The following is a 22,613-nucleotide window of genomic DNA, read 5'->3' on the forward strand; positions in this document are numbered from 1 at the left end:
TGAATTGCTGCATCGGTTGTGTCGTAGAATCACAGAATGGTTTGGGGTGGAAGGGACCTTTCAAGGCCATCTACTCCAACCCCCTGCCATGAGCAGGGACACCTCCCACTAGACCAGGTTGCTCCAAGCCCTGTCCAGCCTGACCAGAAATGTTTCCAGGGATGGAGCATTTACCACCTCTCTGGGCAACCTGGGCCAGGCTTTCAACACCCTCTACATACAAAATTTCTTCCTTCTATCTAGTCTCAATCTCCCCTCCTTTACTTTAAAACCATCACCCCTTGTCCTATCACAACAGGCCCTCTAAAAAGTTTGTTCCCATCTTATAAACCCCCTTTAGGGACTGGAAGGGGCTCGAAGGTCTCCCCGGAGCCTTCTCTTCTCCAGGCTGAACCCCCCCAACTCTCTCAGCCTGTCGTCCCAGCAGAGGGGCTCCAGCCCTCCCAGCATCTCCGGGGCCGCCTCTGGCCCTGCTCCAACACCCCCAAGACGTTCTCCTCAGGGCTGCTCTGCATCCATTCTCCGCTCAGCCTGGATTTGTGCTTGGGATTGCTGTGACCCAGGTGCAGGACCCTGCACTTGAACTCATGAGGTTCACAGGGGCCCAATTCTCAAGCCTATCCAGGTCCCTCTCGATGGCATCCTGTCCCTCAGGCATGTCAACCGCACCACTCAGCTTGGTGTCATCTGCTGTTGACTGTCTCACAGCACAGGAAACTTCCCTTCTACTTTAGGTGCCAAAATTATGTGAGGTGAACACTGCCCACAAAATTAATGAAAGATGATGGAGTGTTGTTACCACAAACTTTGCGAGAGAACGTTAGGTGGTGTGTCATGACCAAGAAACATTTGTACGTTACACAAAATAAACTACGCACTGGGAGTTGATGCTTTTTCATACATACTCAACGGCAAGGTGCTGTGGATACACACGCTGCATCATTCAGACCCAGACACTTCCTACAGCCTGCTGATCACAGCCCAAAGTCCTCCAGTCACAGAGAAAGGCTCTTCCAACACATCTCCTTTGGCAACCTCACAAGAACCAGCCAAAAATCTCTAATTGTGGAAAAGCAACCATCCAGGAATGAAGCCTGTGGTTTTGTGGGTGCGGAGCCCTCACTTGCTCCCAGCCAGTTTTGGATGCCCTGCTCTGCTGTCACACTGCGGAGCTGGGCAAGCGTCCCGTCAATGAACAACGTGCTTTTCAGACAAATTTCAAGTATCGCCGCTCGAAATGCTGCTGAGCTGCTGCTCACACAGGTCATTTCTCCCAAACCATGGTTTGAAGCTCCCTAGAAACAGGTCTTCTCCTCTTCAGACTCCTAGCTTGACCACCTCGACATGTAAGAGGTGAATAGGCCCGTAGGTCCGTGTGCCTTTGGGGACATGGACATCAAGAAAGACCTCAGTGCTATGATGATCAGCAAACTGCAAAAACGTTAGGCAGACAGTCTGCCCCCAGCAGACACCTATTTCTCTGCTTCATGTTTACTTCAGGGAAAGGAAGAATAAAACTCTCCTTATGCCTAACTCATCTTTTTGCAGACGTCTGCCTCCAAGACTGTCCCTCACCGAACAGATAATTTGCACAGTTTATTTTGCCGAGGTTCCCCTCTGCTTTCAACGCGCAGATTTCTCAGCAGGAAAGGATGTTCTTCTAATGAAGATTTCACGGATCGGTAGCCCAGGGACAGGGGGAATCTTGGGGCAGGCAGAAATCCACAGACTAGTTCCAGACCTATGAAAACGAACTTCAAAAACAAGCCCATCATCAGTGTGCTTCAACTCCCCGTACAAGCGTTGTCTCCCGTTCTGGAAAATGATTAGCAAGCTACAAATTAGACTGTTAAAAATATCTGTGTTTAACCAACAGTCGTCGTTTTCCCCACGTACCATTTGCCACCATTTGATAATGTTTCGCAGGAAAGAAAGAGACACGCTAGACTAGTTCAGATGAGTGATCAAGCCGGATCAACATGCTGGCTTCTGACAGTGGCCATGGGAGACGCTCTTCAAGGAGAACACACGAGCTGGCCATTTTCTGCTGTCTGTTGGACTCCCCCCAGCATCCACAGTCGTCACACAACGTATTACCTCCCTCCCTCGTCCTCTCCTGGCTGTCGTGTTCTCAACACCGTGTCCTGCCCGTTTTGAGAACCAACAGGATGAAGCGCCCCAGTTCCAATCTTATTCTTCTGTTCTAAATTATGTTAAAGAAACTGAAGAATTTTGTCCCTCAACTTTTAAAAGTCACATTCAATACCAATAAAATCCAACATTCCTATTTATGGAGTATCCTTCTAAGCACTAGATGTTTTAAGCACCTTACAGTTCCAGGCTGAAACCCTTCTTAACTTAAACACAGTAAATAACTTGCCTCTAAAGTCAAATACTCCATTTTAAATATTAGCAGCTGGTAGCACCAGCATATGTTGACTTTATTACGGATTATTCTCATGTGGCACAAATAGCAAGAATTGTAGAGTTTAAAAGTAAAAGCTCCAAATTAATCTTTAAATGCTTTAACCAAATATCAAGGCTTTTGCTGCAAAAGTCTAAATAAAATCTTTATCTGTGCTTAGAAGCTCATGCAAATGTATTCAAAATGTACTCTCTGGATCTCTTACCATGGCAGATTGGAAGCTGCTAAAACAAATACAAGATCATCAGATCGGGCCAAGCCATCCATCTGCACCAGTAATTCTGTTTTCATCCGCCGACTTCCTTCGTGTTCACCGCTACCAAGATTCAGAGAAATATTATTTGCTCAGTGCATTAAAGTAATCATCTTTATTTATACAGTGTCATTCACAGCAACTGAGCCCTTGTCACAGTTTTGCCCCAGTTCAAAGCATGATTAAGCTCCATTAGCTAACATCCAAGCATTAAAATCAAGCTTTCTAATGATTACTTAAATGGACTCTTTTGGGTGCATTAAAGTGAGGAGAATTCACTATTACTGGATCCAAAGAAAGTATTCAGTTTTATTTTTTTATTCATATTAATCTCCATGCAATGTTGATGCTTACTGGAAAACATCTAAGGCTTTGATTGATTGATCTACGTAAGAGAATTTTTTTTAATGCGATAGTTTTAATTAAATAACTAACACCCCTACCTATTCTGGGCAACTACTGGCATTTTCCAGTGAGTGAATGTTAAGTGGCCACAAGAAGACACACCGACTGAATTCAATATCTTGCAAAATGTTCTATCAAAAGCAAAACAGTTCCATCGAAAGAAAAAGACGCTGCATCGAAACGAATTTAAAAACAGGGCAGCGACCACCCCAGAAAGGATCCTTCCTCAAAAAGAGAAGGGGAACTTCAGCAAAACGCAAAGAATTCTGGCCCTGCCCCAGGTAATCCATTTTTGCAGGAAACCAGTTTGAGCGCTGGGTCCCGGATGCGGAGTTCTCTTGGAAACTCCTGGATCAAACCCAGAGACAACACCAGGGCCTTAGATGGTAAGAGCTACAATTCAGGTTTAATGGCTTATTTCTGCAAAGGCCTCCGCGCGTCGGTGCCAAGTCAATATTTCATCGGGATATGTAAAAGTAACTACGTAATCTTAGATAAAAATCCTTATTAAAATATATAATCCAGTGGTGTTAATGAGAGCTTTTAGAAGTATATATGAAGGCAAAATTTGGCCCATAATCTACAGCTATTAACTGACAATTATTACAAGTTGTATCTTCATGATATCTATTTATAAATCTTTGTGAGTATATAATTTACAGTACATAAAATCCCCTGTAATGGACTCCTAATGGTTATAACAATATTTTTATATTTCTCCTGCTTCTTCCCCATCCCTAACCTTTGCAATCTGTTTTTTAACGATAAACTGGGTACGCCATGGGTGACAATAACGACATCCTCCCATTTCCTGCACCTGGAAGTCCCGACAACGTCACCGAAATTTGTCCCATTAACGAAAATGCCATTCCACCGCGTACACTCCATCTTACCCTGCTACGCCCAAGCCTGTCCAAAGCGTCCTAAAATCAGCTGCTTCTCATTCGCTTCTAACAAATCATCTGTTGTTTCCCCCCCCACCACTGCTTTTAAAATAAGGGATTTGAAGTGGAAATAAAGTGCAGCACCAGCAGTTATACGCTCTTGCACCTCCCTCCTTCTCACAGTCTTGATGGACCCATAGTCCCTTGCTGATCTTCACACAACCTGCCTTTCACGCTTGCTTCTCTGCTGATCTCATCTACTGCGGCCGAAACGACCGCTACATCTCGCTCTTTAAATCCCCCCAGCGTATGCAACGCTCCCATCACGCAGCGCTTTCGGAGCTGATTCTGACAATAACACACCGCGAGGCTCCTAACGCTGACACCAGAACAGAGGAAAAAATACTTAAAAAGTCGTGAAAATTACCATTATCACTCAAAGCAATTATAACGTCAACAAAATCTAAAAGACAAGACTTTCAGGGGCCCGGTCATGCTCCGGTTGATGTTTACGGCATAGCCTCAGGCTTTAGTTTAGCAAAGATTTGTTTCTAACGGGTACACTGTACGATGAAAGGTTGGTCAGCACCCGAGCACACACGCACACTAGTGAAAAGATGCAGTAAAAGGAGGAGAAATATTCTCCTAAAGCCATAGGAAGTGGTCTCATCAGTTACCCAGAAATAGTCCCTCTTTGACTCATAACTGACTCCAGCTCATCCAAGAAAATTGTGGAAGGAGCATGGTACCGGGCAAGCTCAAATAATACCTGTTTAGAGAGAAGAGTAAACATGACAGACAAGATTAACAAGAAAATTAACACAAAAAGGCATTAAGTGCCAACTGGCATAGCGGATAAATAACAGTACCCATATTCCAAACTTCCAGGACAAAAAGGGCTATCTGTTGGGAAAAAGCTCTGGGTAGGCTGAGGATCCCCGAATCCTCTCAAATTCTGAAAGGTTTGTAAAGGAGATATAAAGAACACAGGCTCGTAATCCTGTCTTTATATATAAATCTTTCTGGCTAAATCCTATCAGAGTACCCTGCGAATAATGGGATAGAAGAAAATGATCCATCAGAGGATTCTGGGAACTCCTAAATTGTTATCAGAGATTAAAGGTCCGTCTTTTGTTGTTGCTCCATTTGTAGTTTTTTAAATAAGGATTTGAGAAAAAAAAAATAATAAAAAATTAGAAATCAGCTGAACCGTAATGAAAGAAAATGGACTGATTCTCCTGATAACCATCAGGCAGTTCTTATGTTTTTCCTGGTGAAAAAAAAACAACACCCAACCATAAACTGCTTGAACAATCAAGATTAAAAAATGAAATACTAAGCTGACACACAAAATCCGGGTCTGCCCTTCTGAGAAAGAAGTTTCATCTATTTTTCTGTGAACACGGAGAGGCTTGTATTAGCAGTAAAAACATTGTCAGTGCTTCTTCAGTTAAGTGTTCTTTGAATTTTGAAATAAATACCATTCACAATATATATTAATCCAGCACTTTTTAATCTGAACACTTAAAAAAAACCCCAAATTTAAAACGATATATATATTGTTTCCTACACTTTGGATATGAAGCACCGTGTTTAAATTATTTGCCTGGAGTCACACGTAGTCCGTGACCAGTTTGCAAGTTTCCTACAAATGTAAAATATAAAATCACACCAATACAGCTGAGAACTGAGGAAAACGGGATGAGCGAACGTTTCTCCAGATGACAAAGAAACCCCGCATATACTTCACACAACTTCAGAGAACGCCTGCGCCAGCCTCATGTCATTTTAGGATATAAATTCACACAATATTTTTCTCCGAGCTGTCCCAATCCACAATCTTATTTCGTTGCTGGATTCTGCCAAAAAACTCAACTAAGGGGGAAGCGCCACAAATTCATAGAATCATAGAATCATTTAGGTTGGAAAAGACCCTTGGGATCATCGAGTCCAACCATCAACTCCACTCTACAAAGTTCTCCCTTACACCATATCCCTTAACACCACATCTAAACGAGTCTTAAACAAGTTCAGGGATGGTGACTCCACCACCTCCCTGGGCAGCCTATTCCAGTGTCTGACCACTCTTTCTGGGAAGAATTTTTTCCTAATGTCCAGCCTAAACCTACCCTGCTGCAGCTTGAACCCATTGCCTCTTGTTCTATCGCTAATTACCTGTGAGAAGAGACCAGCACCAACCTCTCTACAATGGCCTTTCAAGTAGTTGTAGAGAGCGATGAGGTCTCCCCTCAGCCTCCTCTTCCTCAAACTAAACAGTCCCAGCTCCTTCAATCGCTCCTCATCAGATTTATTCTCCAGGCCCTTCACCAGCTTCGTTGCCCTCCTCTGCGCTCCAGCACCTTGATATCTCTCTCGTGTTGAGGTGCCCAGAACTGGACACAATACTCAAGGTGTGGCCTCACCAGTGCTGAGTACAGGGGGACAATCACCTCCCCACTTCTGCTGGTCACACTATTTCTAATACAAGCCAGGATGGCATTGGCCCTCTTGGCCACCTGGGAACACTGCTGGCTCACGTTCAGCCGCGTGTCAATTAGAACCCCCAGGTCCTTTTCTGCCAGGCAGCTCTCCAGCCACACTTCCCCAAGCCTGTAGCGATGCATGGGGTTGTTGTGGCCCAAGTGCAGGACCTGGCACTTGGCCTTGTTGAAGCTCATACCGTTAGCATTGGCCCATCGATCCAATCTATCCAAGTCTCTCTGTAGAGCCTCCCTCTCCTCATGCAGATCAACACTCCCGCTTAGCTTCGTGTCATCTGCAAACTTGCTGATGATACACTCTATGTCCTTATCAAGGTCATCAATAAAGAGGTTAAACAGAAATGGTCCCGACACCGAGCCCTGAGGGACACCGCTTGTGACCGGCTGCCAGCTGGATTTAACTCCATTGACCACCACTCTTTGGGACCGCCCATCCAGCCAGTGCTTGATCCAGCAGATCGTATGCTCCTCCAGGCCATGAGCTGCCAGTTTTTCCCTGAGAATTCTACGGGGGACAGTGTCAAATGCTTTTCGAAAGTCTAGGTAGACAATGTCCACAGCCTTTCCTTATCCAATAATCTGGTCGTCTTGTCATAGAAGGAGATCAGGTTTGTCAGGCAGGATCTGCCTTTCATAAACCCATGCTGACTAGGCCTGATCCCCTGCTTGTCCATTATATGACTTGTAATGGCATTCAAGATGATCTGCTCCATGACCTTCCCTGCTACCGAGGTCAGACTGACAGGCCTATAGTTTCCCGGATCCTCCTTTCTGCCTTTTTTGTAGATGGGCACTACATTTGCTCCCCTCCAGTCCATTGGGACCTCCCCAGTTAGCCATGACTTCAGGTAGATAATGGAAAGTGGCTTGGCGAGCACGTCTGCCAACTCTTTCAGCACTCTTGGATGTAACCCATCCGGTCCCATAGACTCGTGCGCATCCAAGCAGCGTAGCAGGTCACTGATCACTTCCTCTTTAATTGCGATGACCTCGTTCAGCTTCCCCTCCCTGTCTCCCAGCTCACGAGGCTGGGTGCCCAGGGAACAGCTCGTTCCACTGCTAAAGACTGAGGCAAAGTAGGCATTGAGCACCTCAGCCTTTTCCTCATCCTTTATGACTATGTTTCCCACTGCATCCAGTAAGGGAGGGAGATTTTTCCCTAATCCTCCTTTTGTTGTTAATGAATTTACAGAAACATTTTTTGTTATCCTTAACAGCTGTAGCTAGGTTGAGCTCTAGCTGCGCTTTGGCTCCCCTAATTTTCTCCCTGCATAGCTTCGCTATACCCTTATAGTCTTCATGAGAGACCTGCCCCCTCTTCCAGAGGTCATGGACTCTCCTTTTGTTCTTGAGGTCCAGCCAAAGGTCCCTATTTAGCCAGGCCGGTCCCCTTCCCCGCCTACTTGTTTTTCGGCACACAGGTACAGCCTGCTCCTGTGCCTTTAAGACTTCTCTCTTGAAGTATGTCCAGCCTTCCTGGGCTCCTATATCCTTCAGGGCAGCCTCCCAAGGGATTTTGTCCAGCAGTCTTCTGAACACGTCAAAGTTTGCCCTCCGGAAGTCTAAGGTGGCAGTTTTACTAACCCCTCTCCTTGTTTCTCCAAGAATTAGAAATTCGATCATCTCATGATCACTGTGCCCTAGACGGCCACCAACCTTTACTTCCCCCACAAGTTCTTCCCTGTTCACAAGAAGCAGGTCCAGGAGGGCACCTTCCCTGGTCGGCTCACTTACCAGCTGTGCGAGGAAGTTATCTTCCACACATTCCAGGAGCCTCCTGGATTGTTCCCTCTCTGCTGTGTTGTATTCCCAGCAGATATCCGGGAGGTTAAAGTCCCCCACAAGAACAACGGCAAGTGACCACCAGATTTCCCCCAGCTCCTTATAGAAAGCTTCGTCCGCCTCACTGCTTTGGTTGGGAGGTCTATAGCGGACTCCCACAGCGATATCAGCTTTATCGGCCCTTAACCTAATCCAAACACTCTCCTCCCCATCATCAGTATACTTGATTTCTGAGCTCTCATAGCATTCTCTAATACACAGGGCCACTCCTCCGCCTCTCCTTTCCTGTCTCATTCAGCATCATTGCAAACGCTGCAGCGTTTTCACAAAACTCCTTTGGGACAGCAGTGTCAAAAACCAGACCGTCCCATCCCTACTCCTGAAGAAGGGGAACTTCGAGGAAGCTACTGAGGCAGATGTCGAGAGGATCAATAACATAGGAGGTGAATGTCAGAAGAAAAATGTGCCATTTTAAAGGACAAAAGGACACATGAAGAATAACTACGTGTTGGAGACATTGCCTGAATTTCAGGAGAGATTAACAATGCTTGTAGTGCCATTCGCCGAGTGCAATCTGTTACGATTGTTCATTTTCAAGAGCTCTGTATCTATCCGAAGCGCAGCCTAAGAGATGAGCGTAAAGAAAAGCTCAGAGCTTGTGGAATTCTTACACCGAAACCGTGGACATTACAGAGAGATCAGGATGGGCATCTTAAGGCAAGGATGTGACACCTGAATCCCTGAATTCTTTTGTACCACAGTTGAGCCATGCATGCAACTTCCTAGACTATATGCAAAAAATACATTTCCCATCAAACTAGCTTCCTTAAAACAACATTACATCTGTGTTTGACTCTAAGATCTTTGTGAGGAGGGAATTCTTTGCCAATTCTGTGTCCTGAAGACTACGAAAAGTAGGGAATTTGGGAGTCTAAATAAGATTTTGTAGGGAGCTGAGGAGCTGAGCCATGCAGAAAGGATGTGAAGTGCTTTGAAAGGGTCACTAAGCAAACAGTTTCTTAATTAGGAACTGCCTGTCTACTATTCAGTGAGTCAAAAATCTTTGCTGCCAAAGATTCGGTCATCTGCTTCATCTTACGTTATAGAACTAAAATTCCACAGCAAGAATCCATCGTGAGACTTTTGCAGAAGTGATTTATTCTCATTTTAAGAGCTAGATATGAACAAGAGTCCCGTGTTTTGTCCAAGACAGGAAAGACTATGAATATCAGCAGAATACTCGTTTTCCAGTTCTGTGTTAAACTCCAGTTCTTTAAGTGGAAACCTGATGTTTGTTAAAGTGTAACAAATAAGATAATAATTCTTACCCGGACAAGTTTTTCTGAATCCCCCCTCCATTTGCTGACGATGGTGGATGCTGATATGTTGAAAAAGGTTGTATTGCATTCTGTGGCAACAGCCTTAGCAAGCAAAGTTTTTCCAGTACCTACCAACAGCAGCATGGAAGAAATGAACTCTCTAAAGAAATACAATGGGAACGTTTGAATAATTCCCCTCATTCCACTATCGGTCAGATAAAACCATTAAAATAGAAAAAGTCATAGAATCATGACTCATTGGGGTCAATACTCGGTCCAATTTTGTTCACTATATTCATTAATGACCTGGATGATGGGACAGAGCGTATCCTCAGCAAGTTCGCTGATGATACCAAGCTGGGAGGGGTGGCTGACACTCCAGAGGGCCGTGCTGCCATCCAGCGTGACCTGGACAGGCTGGAGAGGTGGGCAGAGAGGAACCTAATGAGGTTCAACAAAAGCAAGTGCAAGGTCCTGCACCTGGGGAGGAAGAATGCTAAGCACCAGTATAGGTTAGGGGTGGACCTGCTGGGAAGTAGTTCTGAGGAGAAGGATCTGGGGGTCCTGGTAGACAGTAAATTATCCATGAGCCAACAATGTGCCCTTGTTGCCAAAAAGGCCAATGGAATCCTGGGCTGCATAGGGAAGAGTGTGGCCAGTAAGTCAAAGGAGGTCATTCTCCCCCTCTACTCTGCACTGGTGAGGCCACAACTGGAATACTGCATCCAGTTTTGGGCTCCCCAGTTCAAGAGGGACAGGGAACTACTGGAGCGGGTCCAGCGAAGGGCAACTAAGATGATTGAGGGACTGGAGCATCTCCCTTATAAGGAAAGGCTGAGAGAGCTGGGACTCTTTAGCCTGGAGAAGAGAAGGCTGAGGGGAGACCTTATTATGGCATACAAGTATCTAAAGGGTGGGTTGAAGGAGGATGGAGCCAGACTCTTTTCAATGGTTCCCAGTAACAGGACGAGGGGCAATGGGCACAAGCTAGAACATAGGAAGTTCCGTTCAAATACACGGAAAAACTTCTTTACGGTGAGGGTGACAGAGCACTGGAACAGGCTGCCCAGGGAGGGTGTGGAGTCCCCTTCTCTGGAGATTTTCAAGACTCGCCTGGATGCAGTCCTGAGTGATGTGCTCTAGGCAATCCTGCTCTAGCAGGGGAGTTGGACTAGATGATCTCTAGAGGGCCCTTCCAACTCTGAAGATTCTGTGATTCTGTGATCATAGAATCGTTTGGGTTGGAAGGGACCTTTAAAGACCATCTAGTCCAGGGATGGCGATTCCACCACTTCCCTGTGCAGCCTGTTCCAATGTCTGATTTTTCCTAATATCCAATCTAAACCTCCCCTGGCACAACTTGAGGCCGTTCCCTCTTGTCCTATCGCCTGTTTCTTGGGAGCAGAGACCAACCCCCCCTCGCTACCCCCTCCTTTCAGGGAGCTGTAGAGAACGAGAAGGTCTCCCCTCGGCCTCCTATTCTCCAGGCTGAACATCCCCAGCTCCCTCAGCCGCTCCTCACCAGACTTGTGCTCCAGACCCCTCACCAGCTCCGTTGCCCTTCTCTGGACACGCTCCAGCCCCTCAAGGTCTTTCTTGTGGTGAGGGGCACAAAACTGGACACAGCACTTGAGGTGGGGCCTCACCAGTGCGACGGTCACTGCCTTGGTCCTGCTGGACACACTATTCCTGATACAGGCCAGGATGTTGGTGGCCTTCTTGGCCACCTGGGCACACTGCTGGCTCATATTCAGCTGGCATTCACAGGAACAAATAGGGTTTACTGCAGCTACAGCCTTTGCAACCTGAATCAAGTGGCACTTGTGCCCTCTGTCCCCTCCCAGCCACATTCACAGCGGTAGTGCTTGTGCCAAGGTGGAGCAGAGGGGGCAGTGAAGCTGCGCTGACATGGAAAACACCCAGCTGGCACAGCAGAGGGCAAAACTTCCACCCCATCTCTAAAACTACCCCCATATGCAGAAGAAAGAATGGACATTTTCCTTAAGAAGGTGAGTCCATGCCAGATTTGTTGATGTTTTGTAAGATCAGGTCAAGCCAAACTTGATTAATATGGCCCAAGCTGAGTGAAAACAGAGATATATGTTCTCACTCCTCTGAATGGTTAGTACCAGTACTGGTTGCGGAAGATTCAGATGTAGAAATAGTCAAGGGTTGTGAGAAAGGCAAATGGACAGGTTTGAGTGTCATAGACAGACGTAGTCATAGAATCATAGAATGTGTTGGGTGGGAAGGGACCTTTAAAGGTCAATTGGTCCAACCCCCCTGCAATACGCAGGGACATCTTCCACTAGATCAGATTGCTCAGAGCCTCATCAAGCCTGGCCTTGAATGTCTCCAGGGATGGGGCCTCCACCACCTCTCTGGGCAACCTGTACCAGTGTCTCACCACCCTCATTGTAAAGAACTTCTTCCTAATGTCTAATCTAAACCTGCCCTGCTCTAGTTTAAAACCATTGCCCCTCGTCCTATCATTACATGCCCTTGCAAACAGCCCCTCCCCAGCTTTCCTGTAGGCCCCCTTCAGGTACTGGAAGGCCGCTGTAAGGTCTCCCAGGAGCCTTCTCTTCTCCAGGTTGAACACCCCCAACTCTCTCAGCCTGTCTTCATAGAAGAGATACTCTAGCCCTTGGATCATCTTCGTGGCCCTCCTCTGGACCCACTCCAGCAGGTCCATGTCCTTCTTGTGCTGAGGGTTCCAGAGCTGGAGTCATCCAACATTGTCTCCTTTTATTTCACATTACAGAACATCTTCTTTATTAACACATTTGATCTAATTAGCATGAATGATGCATCCACGGGACTAAACCAGAAGCAGTGATAAACAAGTGGATATGGGATAAAGCTCTCCATACCTGGTGGTCCATACAGCAATAATCCTTTCCAAGGAGACAGAATGCCTGTAAACAGCTGGGGGTACTGTGGAAACAAAAAAAAATTCAGGGATTAAAAATGTATCATCTATAACAAAATACAAAGGATTCTAACCCCCACCCCACTGCTCCTAACGCATTCAGGAAACCTAAGAAATTTGAAGGGAGGGGGATAAAAACCCTCCAAAACAATATTATATATCCGAATACTGAGAAAAATACTACATTTACCATTTGAAATCTGTTCTAAGTGAATTCCTCAAATGCAATCACTTTCATATTCTCTTCTAGAAGTCATTTTCCATTGAATTCACGTAGACCAAATCCAGCGCCTCTTACATTGCCAGAGATGCCAAAGAATAGGACCCAACAGTTACAATTTTAATATTAAAAGGCCATTTTCCTACAGGAGAATGCGTATGCAACAGTCAGATGAAACAGGAACAGTTCTAATATGAACTGCCTACAAAAGCACAGAAATAGTGAGAACTCTGTAATGACAAGGAGAATTCTAACGAGCCCAACACTGGTTTTCTCAAGACTATTTAGCGCCTTACCCTGATGGGATAAACCACCGCTTCCTTGACTAGCCTTTTAGCTGCATCCAGTCCAATAATATCATCCCACTTCACGTTTGGATTATGGAGATAAATGTCCTGCAACATACATTGCATCCTGTTAGTCAAACTTAAGTTCTTACTGCACTAGGATAACGGAAGGAAAAGACTCAACTCCGTTATGAAGTTATGAGTGTTATTAAGTGATACAAACTGTATTATTTAACCCTACGTACTAGGGACCTCCCAAGAGGAAAGCTTACACGACAATAATTTCTACAGGAACTGCTATATGGTGCCTTGGCTTCCCCTCAAGCCCCTAGCTTCTCTATGAGCATATACACTGCCAAATATATATCCTGAGCAGATCTGCTTCTCAGATCTGTTTTCTGTTAGTTGGTTTTAATAACCAGCTCACACGTGACGAGCTATCATGATATAAAGCCTAATATTTTGTCTCTGATGCTGGCAAGTATCGGACGTTTTAAAAAAAAAAAAAAAAAAAAAAAGTATAAGCAATAGGAGTGACACGTCGGTTCATATTTCCATCCACCAAAATCTGCAATCGAAGGACTTTGATCATTAAAATTACATCTTAGTCTTTGAGTTCAAACACCCTTTGACATTAATTCTTCAGTGGATTTTTCTTACCTCTTTTTTGAACATGCTTCTTCTGCAGTAATGAGTTCCACAGTTTAATCATGTGCAGTGTGAAAATACTTCAGTTTGTGTTAAAATTGATGCTTAGTAACTCTATGGCTGCACCGATTACTTATAAGTAACAGTGAAAAATTGCTATTTACTCCACACTATGCAAGATTTTATACGCTGCAAGAAAAGGTGCGAGAAACTCTGTAACAGGAGGAAAATTTTGCCCTAAGCATCTATCAAAAGATAGTCGGTAATTAGTCTATGCCCTGAAGCACTCACTAGATTAATTTCATTTAATTCACCGAACTTTCCAAATCTTCTATGAATCTTTCCATTTGCCTTAGTAATATTTGGTGACTTGGCGTGCCAGAGACTAATTGTTCTGCAGAAAAATACCAGATCCTCAATACAAATACTTGGGATAAATTCTGCTCTCCAATAAAAACAGGCAGTCCCCAGAGACCGAAGAAAAATTATGTGCTTATATCCGAGGGGAAAGTTTTATTTAATACCATTAGAAAAATTATTTATATAGAGTAGATTACACTTTTCCCTTTCTATTAACAGCAAATGAAGATGAATCAGATTTATGACACTAAGTAGAGACTTCCATAACTGTTTCCAAATTAAATTAGATTGTGTTGTGAAATAGATACCACATGCTATTTATTTTTATTGATTTACACAGTGTTGATTACCATAGCAACTAGGAACATAACAGCGCAATTTAAAAAACATACCATAATGAAGGCTAAAGCAACCTTATTGCTTTTTGCTAAAGCAGCAGCAAGAACAACACTATTTTAAGGGTTTACCATAAATTAAAAACGAGGCAGGAACTGAAATGAATGAGGATTTTCTTATTTTCAGGTTGGAAACGTCTTAGACTTCGGTTCTACTAAACTGCAAATCCACAACTTGCAGACCAAGAATTTGGGCCATGCGCAGCTATAAAAATCGGTCAGCAGAAATCTTCCAGGCTTTTTAAACAGCTGATTTTAAGTTGGGAGCAACAGCTGATACCATTTCTGATGCTTATATCCAGAAAGAGTCACAACACTATCAAATATTGATAATATAAAGCCTGTTGGACAAGTGCCTCGTGGGGTTCGGGAGGTGATGCACGCGAAGCATTTACCTGCTTCGTAGCCAGGCTCATCCCCAGTAGCCCAAGGCCCGTTTGCTCGACTGTACCTCGACCCATTGAGTGAAATGAAACGGTGCTGAGGATGTTGGGATTCCATACTGCCCGGTCTGGAAGGATCCCCAGTCTGCCCTGGGATACAGTGTATTACTGATGCTGTTCGTGCAGCTCCCGTGCCGGGATGAGGGAAGGGCACTGCTTGCAGAGCCTACAGTAACAGCATCTCTCAACAGCCCCAAGCAAGAGGAGACAAGGAGTCCAGCTCACGCGGGCAGCACAATTATAGAATCATAGAATTGTGTAGGTTGGAAGGGACCTTTCAGATCATCGAGTCCAACCATCAACCTAACAGTGACAAAGCCCATCACTAAAGCATATTGCTAAGCACTACATTTATCTGTCTTTTAAAATACCTCCAGGGATGACGATTCCACCGCTTCCCTGGGCAGCCTGTTCCAACGCTTGACAACCCTTTCAGCGTAAAAATTTTTTCCTAATATCCATCCTAAATGCCCTGCGCCATCCTGGCGCAACTTGAGACCACTTCCTCTTGTCCTATCACTTGTTACTTGGCAGAAGAGACCGAACCCCCCTGGCTACACCCTCCTTTCAGGTAGTTGTAGACAGTGATAACGTCTCCCCTCAGCCTCCTTTTCTCCAGGCTAAATGCAAGGCACAGGACTAGTACTAAAAAGAATGTGGGAATATCAGCGTCTAATAAATTCGGTGCATGGTATCTAGTAGATAGAATCAGGATATTGCTGTGATGCTGGCACACCATCCGCACTGAATGCAGCCCAACACCTTGAATGGAAACTGCACCCACAGAGTTGAATCAAGGTTTTTCCCACCATTGATCACAGTTAGATAATACATTAGATTAGCTGGTATTAACTAATATATTTAAATCTCTTTTTCCAGTACATTTTCCGTAGCAATAAGAACAAAGGGAAAAGCTACGACAGTCTCATGGGTACAGCATGATTAGATTACATGTTCCCCACTAGAAAGGAACGGTCTTAATTACTTCCTCCCATTGTGTATCAGAAAGAAACAGCGTTACGTGTAAAGAAATGACTTGTTGGGAGCTGCACGATAAGAAAAATAGCTTGCACATTCAAGAATAAGCACTATCAGTGACAGTAAGAAGAAACAAACAGCATTCTCAGATGACAAAGATAACCAAGACCTCTACACAACCAAAACGGAGATCTGATCTTACTTTGCTTACAACCGTTGCAAGTTCTCTCATCTCACCAGTCATGCCAATAAAAGCACTAAGGGGTTTCAATAATCGTTCCTAAAAAAGACAAACATAAGTTCTTGTCAGACTTCGATTATTTTTAAACAGATGAACTTTGAAATAGTTTCAAAACAGCTGATACATCATAATAATATCAACTTTTAAAGCTGGAAAAATATGGATAATAATAAAGATTTTCAAGTAAGCCATATTTGCAGTAACTCATCTTTTCATCTGACACAATCTTATCCAGAATTAACATTAAAACGAGCAGCTCTGTTATTGCACATGTAATCCTACACGTGCCCAAGATAGATTAAGAAGAGTGAAAAATATAACTATGGGTCACCGCGCTGTCACATTCTCCATTTTTAAAGTCTCTTCAAGTGTAGCAGTTGCCGGGTGGAGTGGCACTAAGTAAGCTCTCTTAGAAGCTATGGGCTTGTGTCAAGGAGTGATTTAATTCACTGAAAAGTTTCTATCTCAACCACCTAAACTCTGTTCTTGTCTCAGCTGAGGTGAACACCAAACAACATACTGATGGGTTTTTTTGGTGAATCATATGGTATCACTTGTATTTGTTGTTCTGTTCAAAGAGTTAACAGCTGTCAACAAACTAGATCAGTATCAAGTATTACTGTCCACTAAGAAGGAAACACGCTACTCGGAAATCTAAGCCCTTTTTTAGCATTTGGGAACGAAGACAACGTCACTGCAGTATTTTATTTTGTTCCTGGTTATATCAAACTGATGTTCAAGTTTATTGCATAGAAATACGGACAGAAACACTTACTGAAGGATCTGGATCACAATTCAGGCTGTTCAAGGCTATTCCATTTGATGATACTTTGACAGCATCCTGGATCATCCCATGGAAGTCAATTACTTGGCCCTAAAGGAGAAAAAAAGTGTTTCAATAGGCTTTAACTGTTAGAACTGCAGTGGACCAAATTTTGCTTGCTGTTACAGTCCTAAATATGGCAAAACCTGACCACAGAATCTGTGGTAGCAATGAGAAAAGAACGCGCATCTCCTCGGTCATTGCAACAATTCAACCGCAGAGTCTCTTATCATCTCATTCAGGAATTCGAAATTTGTCTTCAATTTTAGTTACTACCTGGGTTTTAAAAACTGAAACATTCCTCCTTCTTGACGATGTTTGAAATACTATTTAATGCAAGCAGAGCCTCCAAAGCAAACAATTACTGCCCAGATCATAAAATTGAGCCTTCAGCTAGTTATACAACACCACCTTATATAAAAATATAGGCAAAAAGCTTGCATTTGATATTTGTGAAAAAACTTTCACGTGCTTGTTCTACATATAAATTTCTATTATAAGTCACATACTAGGTTTCCGCCAACCCTTCTTGGGTGAGTGCTGTCTCCTCCAGTTTTGTCTATTGCTGAGATGCTTAAGCCAAAGTCAGATTGCTCCAGAGTAACTGCACCGCCATTGTTCTAAAGAAAAAATCAATTTTAAAACAGATGCGTTGCCAAGTAGATGAGTTTCAGATATCTCATTAGAGGTATGATCCCACTTCTTCATACGTGCCCAGATGAGCTGTATCATCACGTGGAAGTTGCAAGAGTAATCCTGTATTTGTCAGATAAACACCGTTGTGCATTTAGACTTCATCTGGCTGATGAGAGCAGTGGTGCAAGCCATGGCTCTAGAGCTCAGCATTCAAGTTATTTCACGCACAGAGCTGCCATTTTAAGTTGCAGAAATACGCATTTTACATAGCTATGAGGAGAAATACTTAATGAACAGTGGAAACGACAGGCACAGCATGTCAACTCAGAAATGAGGAGCTATTTTAGGATTATAAGTTACTTTGACATTCACTTAACAGCAGTTGTTGCTAATGTTTTTTTGGTTTTTTTTTTTTTAAAGGGTGAGAAGTGGTCAGAGTTGAGGTCCTCCCTACACAGGAATACACACAAGCACTGTAGCAGCGGGTCCAGAGGAGGCCATGGAGATGCTCAGAGGGCTGGAGCTGCTCTCCTATGAAGACAGGCTGAGAGAGTTGGGGGGGTTCAGCCTGGAGAAGAGACGGCTCCGGGGAGACCTTCCAGCCCCTTCCAATCCCTCAACGGGCTCCAGGAAAGCTGGGGAGGGACTCCGGATCAGGGAGGGGAGCCGTGGGACGAGGGGGAACAGTTTTAAACTGCAAGAGGGCAGATTCAGGTGAGATATTGGGAAGAAATTCTTTGCTGGGAGGGCGGTGAGCCTCTGGCCCAGGTTGCCCAGAGAAGCTGTGGCTGCCCCATCCCTGGAGGGGTTCAAGGCCAGGTTGGACGAGGCTTGGAGCAACCTGGGCTGGTGGGAGGTGTCCCTGCCCAGGGCAGGGGGTTGGAACTGGACGGTCTTTAAGGTCCCTTCCAACTCAAACCGTTCTATGATTCTATGATCATTCTAAGATTCTATGACTTCAAAAAATAATAACAAAAATAGGTTTCTCCTTCAGCCTTGCTTGCCCACCAACCTGCTGTTTTTACTCCCTCCTTTGTAAGGGATGATAATAAAGTAGTTTTCACAGCAATCTTACCAAAATGAGACTCACAAACATGAAAATTACAGAGCCAAATTACTCCCCCAACCTCAAACACCTTATGACTGTTAAGATGGTTACAACTGACACCAGACTTTACACTTAGTTTTTCTGGCACTAAAGGATGAATCTACTGGTATATAATGGGACAACTCTGGTTGCTTTCAGTATAGGTGGGATTATGTGGCTCCTTTTCCTCTAATTTTTGTTTGTGACTTGCTCCCCAGCTCACAGCCAGAAAGCACGGTCTTGCATCTATAACCCTTAAATTACACAGTTAGTAAACCCCATTAGTTACACGATTTTTAATTATTACACAATTATTAATTGTGTAACTCACACCCTCTTCCTGCCTATAGCCTCTTAAAATAAAATCACATTAATTTCAACTGTGATGTTGCCAAGATAGAACACGTTTAAACCTGTTTGGGGCTCTCCTTGATGGATGATTTAAATTCTGTTGTACTCCCAGGTGAAGTTTTTGACAATGGTCTTTGCACTGTCTGATGTTTGAGTCTTGGGAGATGCTGAGAAGAGCTTGCTACCCTAGAATAAAAAAAAACAAAACAAAATAGTATCTTGAAAGGCTTTCACAACTTCTTTTTTCCTTCAGAATACCAAAAGATTAAAAGGCAGGGTTTTCAAATAAAGGAGTCTGGGGTTAACTTTACTCCCACTGAAGTTAAAGTATCGATTTCAATCACAGCAAAGTTCAATGCTCACTGCTTTTAAACACGCCACCCTATCTTAGCCCTACTGCAGAAACTTTGTAAGTTGTCTGTATCTCCATATTCAGAAATAAATCTCTATTTTCCTCGAAAAGATACAGAAAAATGCACCCCGCAGCCAGCAGCATGACTCTAGGATTTGGTATTCCTGTGGTATCACAACATTATGTTAACCACGCTGCACACCGCGTATTTTATAGGAAAGTTTTCTGCCCAGAGAAAACCCCACGCATTTCTCTTACCTTCTTGGTCTCCCTCCAGTGCTCGGCTGTTGTTTATTTTCCGCTGTGGCAAAATTAATATTAAAATAGAAAATAATTAAGGATATAAGAAAGGGAAACTTGATTCCCCCCCGCCCCCTTCAAAAATAGTTTTGAGCACACATTTACGACCTTGGAAATAACAATGCCTAAACAGGAACAGCATGATTATAAGCAATGCAAGCTTGCAAAAAAGTTTTTTGAAAACAAACTGATATTGGAGAGAGCAGTTTGGCTTCAGCCTTGTTAAATTTTAGGCTCATTCAGTCTCTGGTTTCTTTGCTTACATTTTAAAACTAATGTCATTTTCACAGTAAAACGGACACTACCAGATCAAGCACAATAAACTAATTTAATATATCACACTGAATGCTTATTTAATGCTAATAATTCTTTCATGCCTGAATTGGGAAATTAGAATTTACCTCACGCTTCTTAATAATAATTTTATCATGTTCAACGTACCAAGACAGCTTAAATGTCACAATGCAACGGTGGTTATCAATCTATGTTATTTTCTGCACTTACATAATTTGAAACAATTTCTGTCAAAGAAAAGCTTTTTTTTTTTTTCCCCACAAAACGTCAAACTCACGAAGCCCAGATGTGAGCTCAAAAAGCCGAAGGTTTGTATCATACTAGCATGCACCTAGTGTCTAAGAGTGGCTTTTTGGGAATTGTTTTTTCACTCGGATTATGGATCGAGCCGTGGCTACCACTCGGTTTGACTAAGTATGAGGTGACAAAAGTTTGTAATACATTTTCCTTCTTGACTCGTAACAAATCCCTTTGGTTTTGTCCTGAAAGGCTGCTCCTCTTTGTGTGAACACCGACCAATAGGTTCTAGCCATAAATCTCTTTTTCATGCAGATAACGTTTGCTTCCAGCTGGTACCGATCTTCTACATCACCGTGAATGTAATGATGACTCGTAGCTTTAGTACCTTTCGAAACCATTTCGCCTGTACAGGTAATTTTAATCTACTGATATGTTTCATTTACCTGTGATTTCAAAGTTGTTGGCAACCACGTGAAACAATGACAACTGCTCAGAGACGTTCCCTGGCCAGTCACCCCCTTCTCTGATGATGATATTTTTCTTACAAGACGAACGGAGATGTCGGTGTTTTCTATACCCTCCACACTCTTCAATTCTCACACCGTTATTCTCAGGGCTTCTACAAATTACATTTTGCGCTCGAGTATAAAACCATTCAGGCTCTCAGGGTCATAAAAGAATGCTCATATTCTGATTTGCCTTATTCTGTTTCATCCATTTATACCTCAGACTTTAAGTCCTTTGGAGCAAATAAACCCATTACTCGTTTGGCACATTACCTTTAGTATATGAAAATGTGCAAAATAAATGGTTAATGAGACTAGTGGCGATAAACTTCTAAGCACTAGCTTGGATGAGCTAAGATATAGTATTTCATTTAAGTGCTTTATTTTAATTTAAAAATTAAATCGAAAATAGAGCAGCCTTACTATTCTCTCCCCATGAGAAGAAAGATATAAGATGTTAAACTATATCTATGCCATAATACTTTGCGCTTACACAGCATTTTCCAGTATCAAAGCAGTTTTTAAAAGACAGAAAATGTCACCTTCTTGTTCCTCTACATAAAGAGATGAGGAAGAGCAGAAGGGCTCGAAGCCCCATCTCTCAATTCTTATGTCCTATGTGCTAGAACTATAGCGCTGTAACGGTAAGAGAGTTCAAACATCAAACGCTGACGTGCACGAGAAGTGCAGTGTGTACATCAGGCAAATACACCTTTTAGGCTTTGAGAAACAAAAGCTTTCTCTTTGGAAAAGAGCCACATACCAGTGTCCAGGACTTTTTTGGTAATTTTAGGATACTTTTGAAATTTTACAAAGTAATAGCTTTCATATTCCATCAAAATCGTCTCAAGATCAATGTTGTCACAAACTTCAAAGCCACGTAAACTTAATTTCGTCTCTTGTTCCAAAGCATTTGCAGCATCGACATACCTGGTAATTTGAAAAAAACAAAGATCAAAAACCTGAGAGTCATTATCTTATTCTGATTTTTGAGAGAAAAAGCAAACAATAGCACTGGTAAATATATTGTATTTTTAACCTGCCCACAAACTCTATTTATTATAAAAGCATAAACTCTATTTAAAAACCCTTTGCTGATTGCTCTAAAGTAGTTTTAAATTATACAGGACATTTTTGTTCCAGAAACTGAAACAATTTAGCAAACTAAACTAGCAAAATATATAATAGTCGTTTACCCCTTTCTCACATCAAACCAAAGGGCCATGCTGGCCACCCACCCAACGGAGGACAGAAGGACACATTACGGGAGGTCAGACACACACAAACCCACAAATGTAGAGGACTATTATTTAAAAAAACATACCCTTCCTCCATTAAATAATGCAAAATTAGAATGAGGAGATTTTTTCGACGAGCTTGTGTTCGCATCTCATCCTGTGAATTAAGACAGAACTCTAGATCAAATGTAATATTCTCTTTATTGCTCTGAACAGCATCTAAATGTAGCCTGTGGAAACAAACGAATTAAAACAACAGCATGTAAGAACTGTAAAACAACTCACTGTTAATAAACAGAAGGAAAGTGGTTTTCAATGTAATTTTTCTTACACATCATCAGGGCTACTGGATGGGTAGAAACCATTTCCTAGAGAAGAGGAAATTACTTTGAGGTTGAAAAAATAACTTACTTTCCTTACTATGGTTATGGACCTCCAACATGTTCAGGCTGCTGTGAAATTCAGGGTACGACACTTGCAGACCTCATGCACAGTGTCTCCAAGGGCTGTGCAGGGAAATCTTGTGCTCCAGCACAGCTGTGTCCTTGCCTCTAGAAGCTAGAAACCCATTTTCTGAGTGTTTGGAGAAGAAGGGATGGAGAAAAGGTCAGGGCTCTGTGTAACTACACTACAAAGAGCAGCTGTACACTGTTGGCACCTCCCAACTCACGGACCTTGACATATAAACACAAGTGAAATACAGAGTACTTGAA

General features: G+C 43.1%; 1 protein-coding gene across 2 annotated transcripts in view; it reads right to left on the reverse strand.

Moving 5' to 3' along the window:
• Window positions 1-22,613, reverse strand: part of KATNAL2 (katanin catalytic subunit A1 like 2) — a 37,656-nt gene that overhangs the window by 6,955 nt on the left and 8,088 nt on the right. The window contains exons 2-13 of one of the 2 annotated variants that reach the window (XM_074571132.1): window positions 21,987-22,057; window positions 21,426-21,592; window positions 19,581-19,623; window positions 19,033-19,156; window positions 17,406-17,516; window positions 16,849-16,947; window positions 16,035-16,112; window positions 13,018-13,116; window positions 12,443-12,506; window positions 9,579-9,697; window positions 4,645-4,736; window positions 2,631-2,741 (exon numbers count right to left, since the gene is read on the reverse strand). In XM_074571132.1, the coding sequence (XP_074427233.1) occupies window positions 2,631-2,741; window positions 4,645-4,736; window positions 9,579-9,697; window positions 12,443-12,506; window positions 13,018-13,116; window positions 16,035-16,112; window positions 16,849-16,947; window positions 17,406-17,516; window positions 19,033-19,156; window positions 19,581-19,623; window positions 21,426-21,592; window positions 21,987-22,057 (1,178 nt within the window). The remainder of the gene's footprint in view (window positions 1-2,630; window positions 2,742-4,644; window positions 4,737-9,578; window positions 9,698-12,442; window positions 12,507-13,017; window positions 13,117-16,034; window positions 16,113-16,848; window positions 16,948-17,405; window positions 17,517-19,032; window positions 19,157-19,580; window positions 19,624-21,425; window positions 21,593-21,986; window positions 22,058-22,613) is intronic. The other variant, XM_074571133.1, reaches the window with a different exon arrangement.

Source organism: Larus michahellis, chromosome Z (genome assembly GCF_964199755.1).
Source record: "Larus michahellis chromosome Z, bLarMic1.1, whole genome shotgun sequence".
Taxonomy (NCBI): domain Eukaryota; kingdom Metazoa; phylum Chordata; class Aves; order Charadriiformes; family Laridae; genus Larus; species Larus michahellis.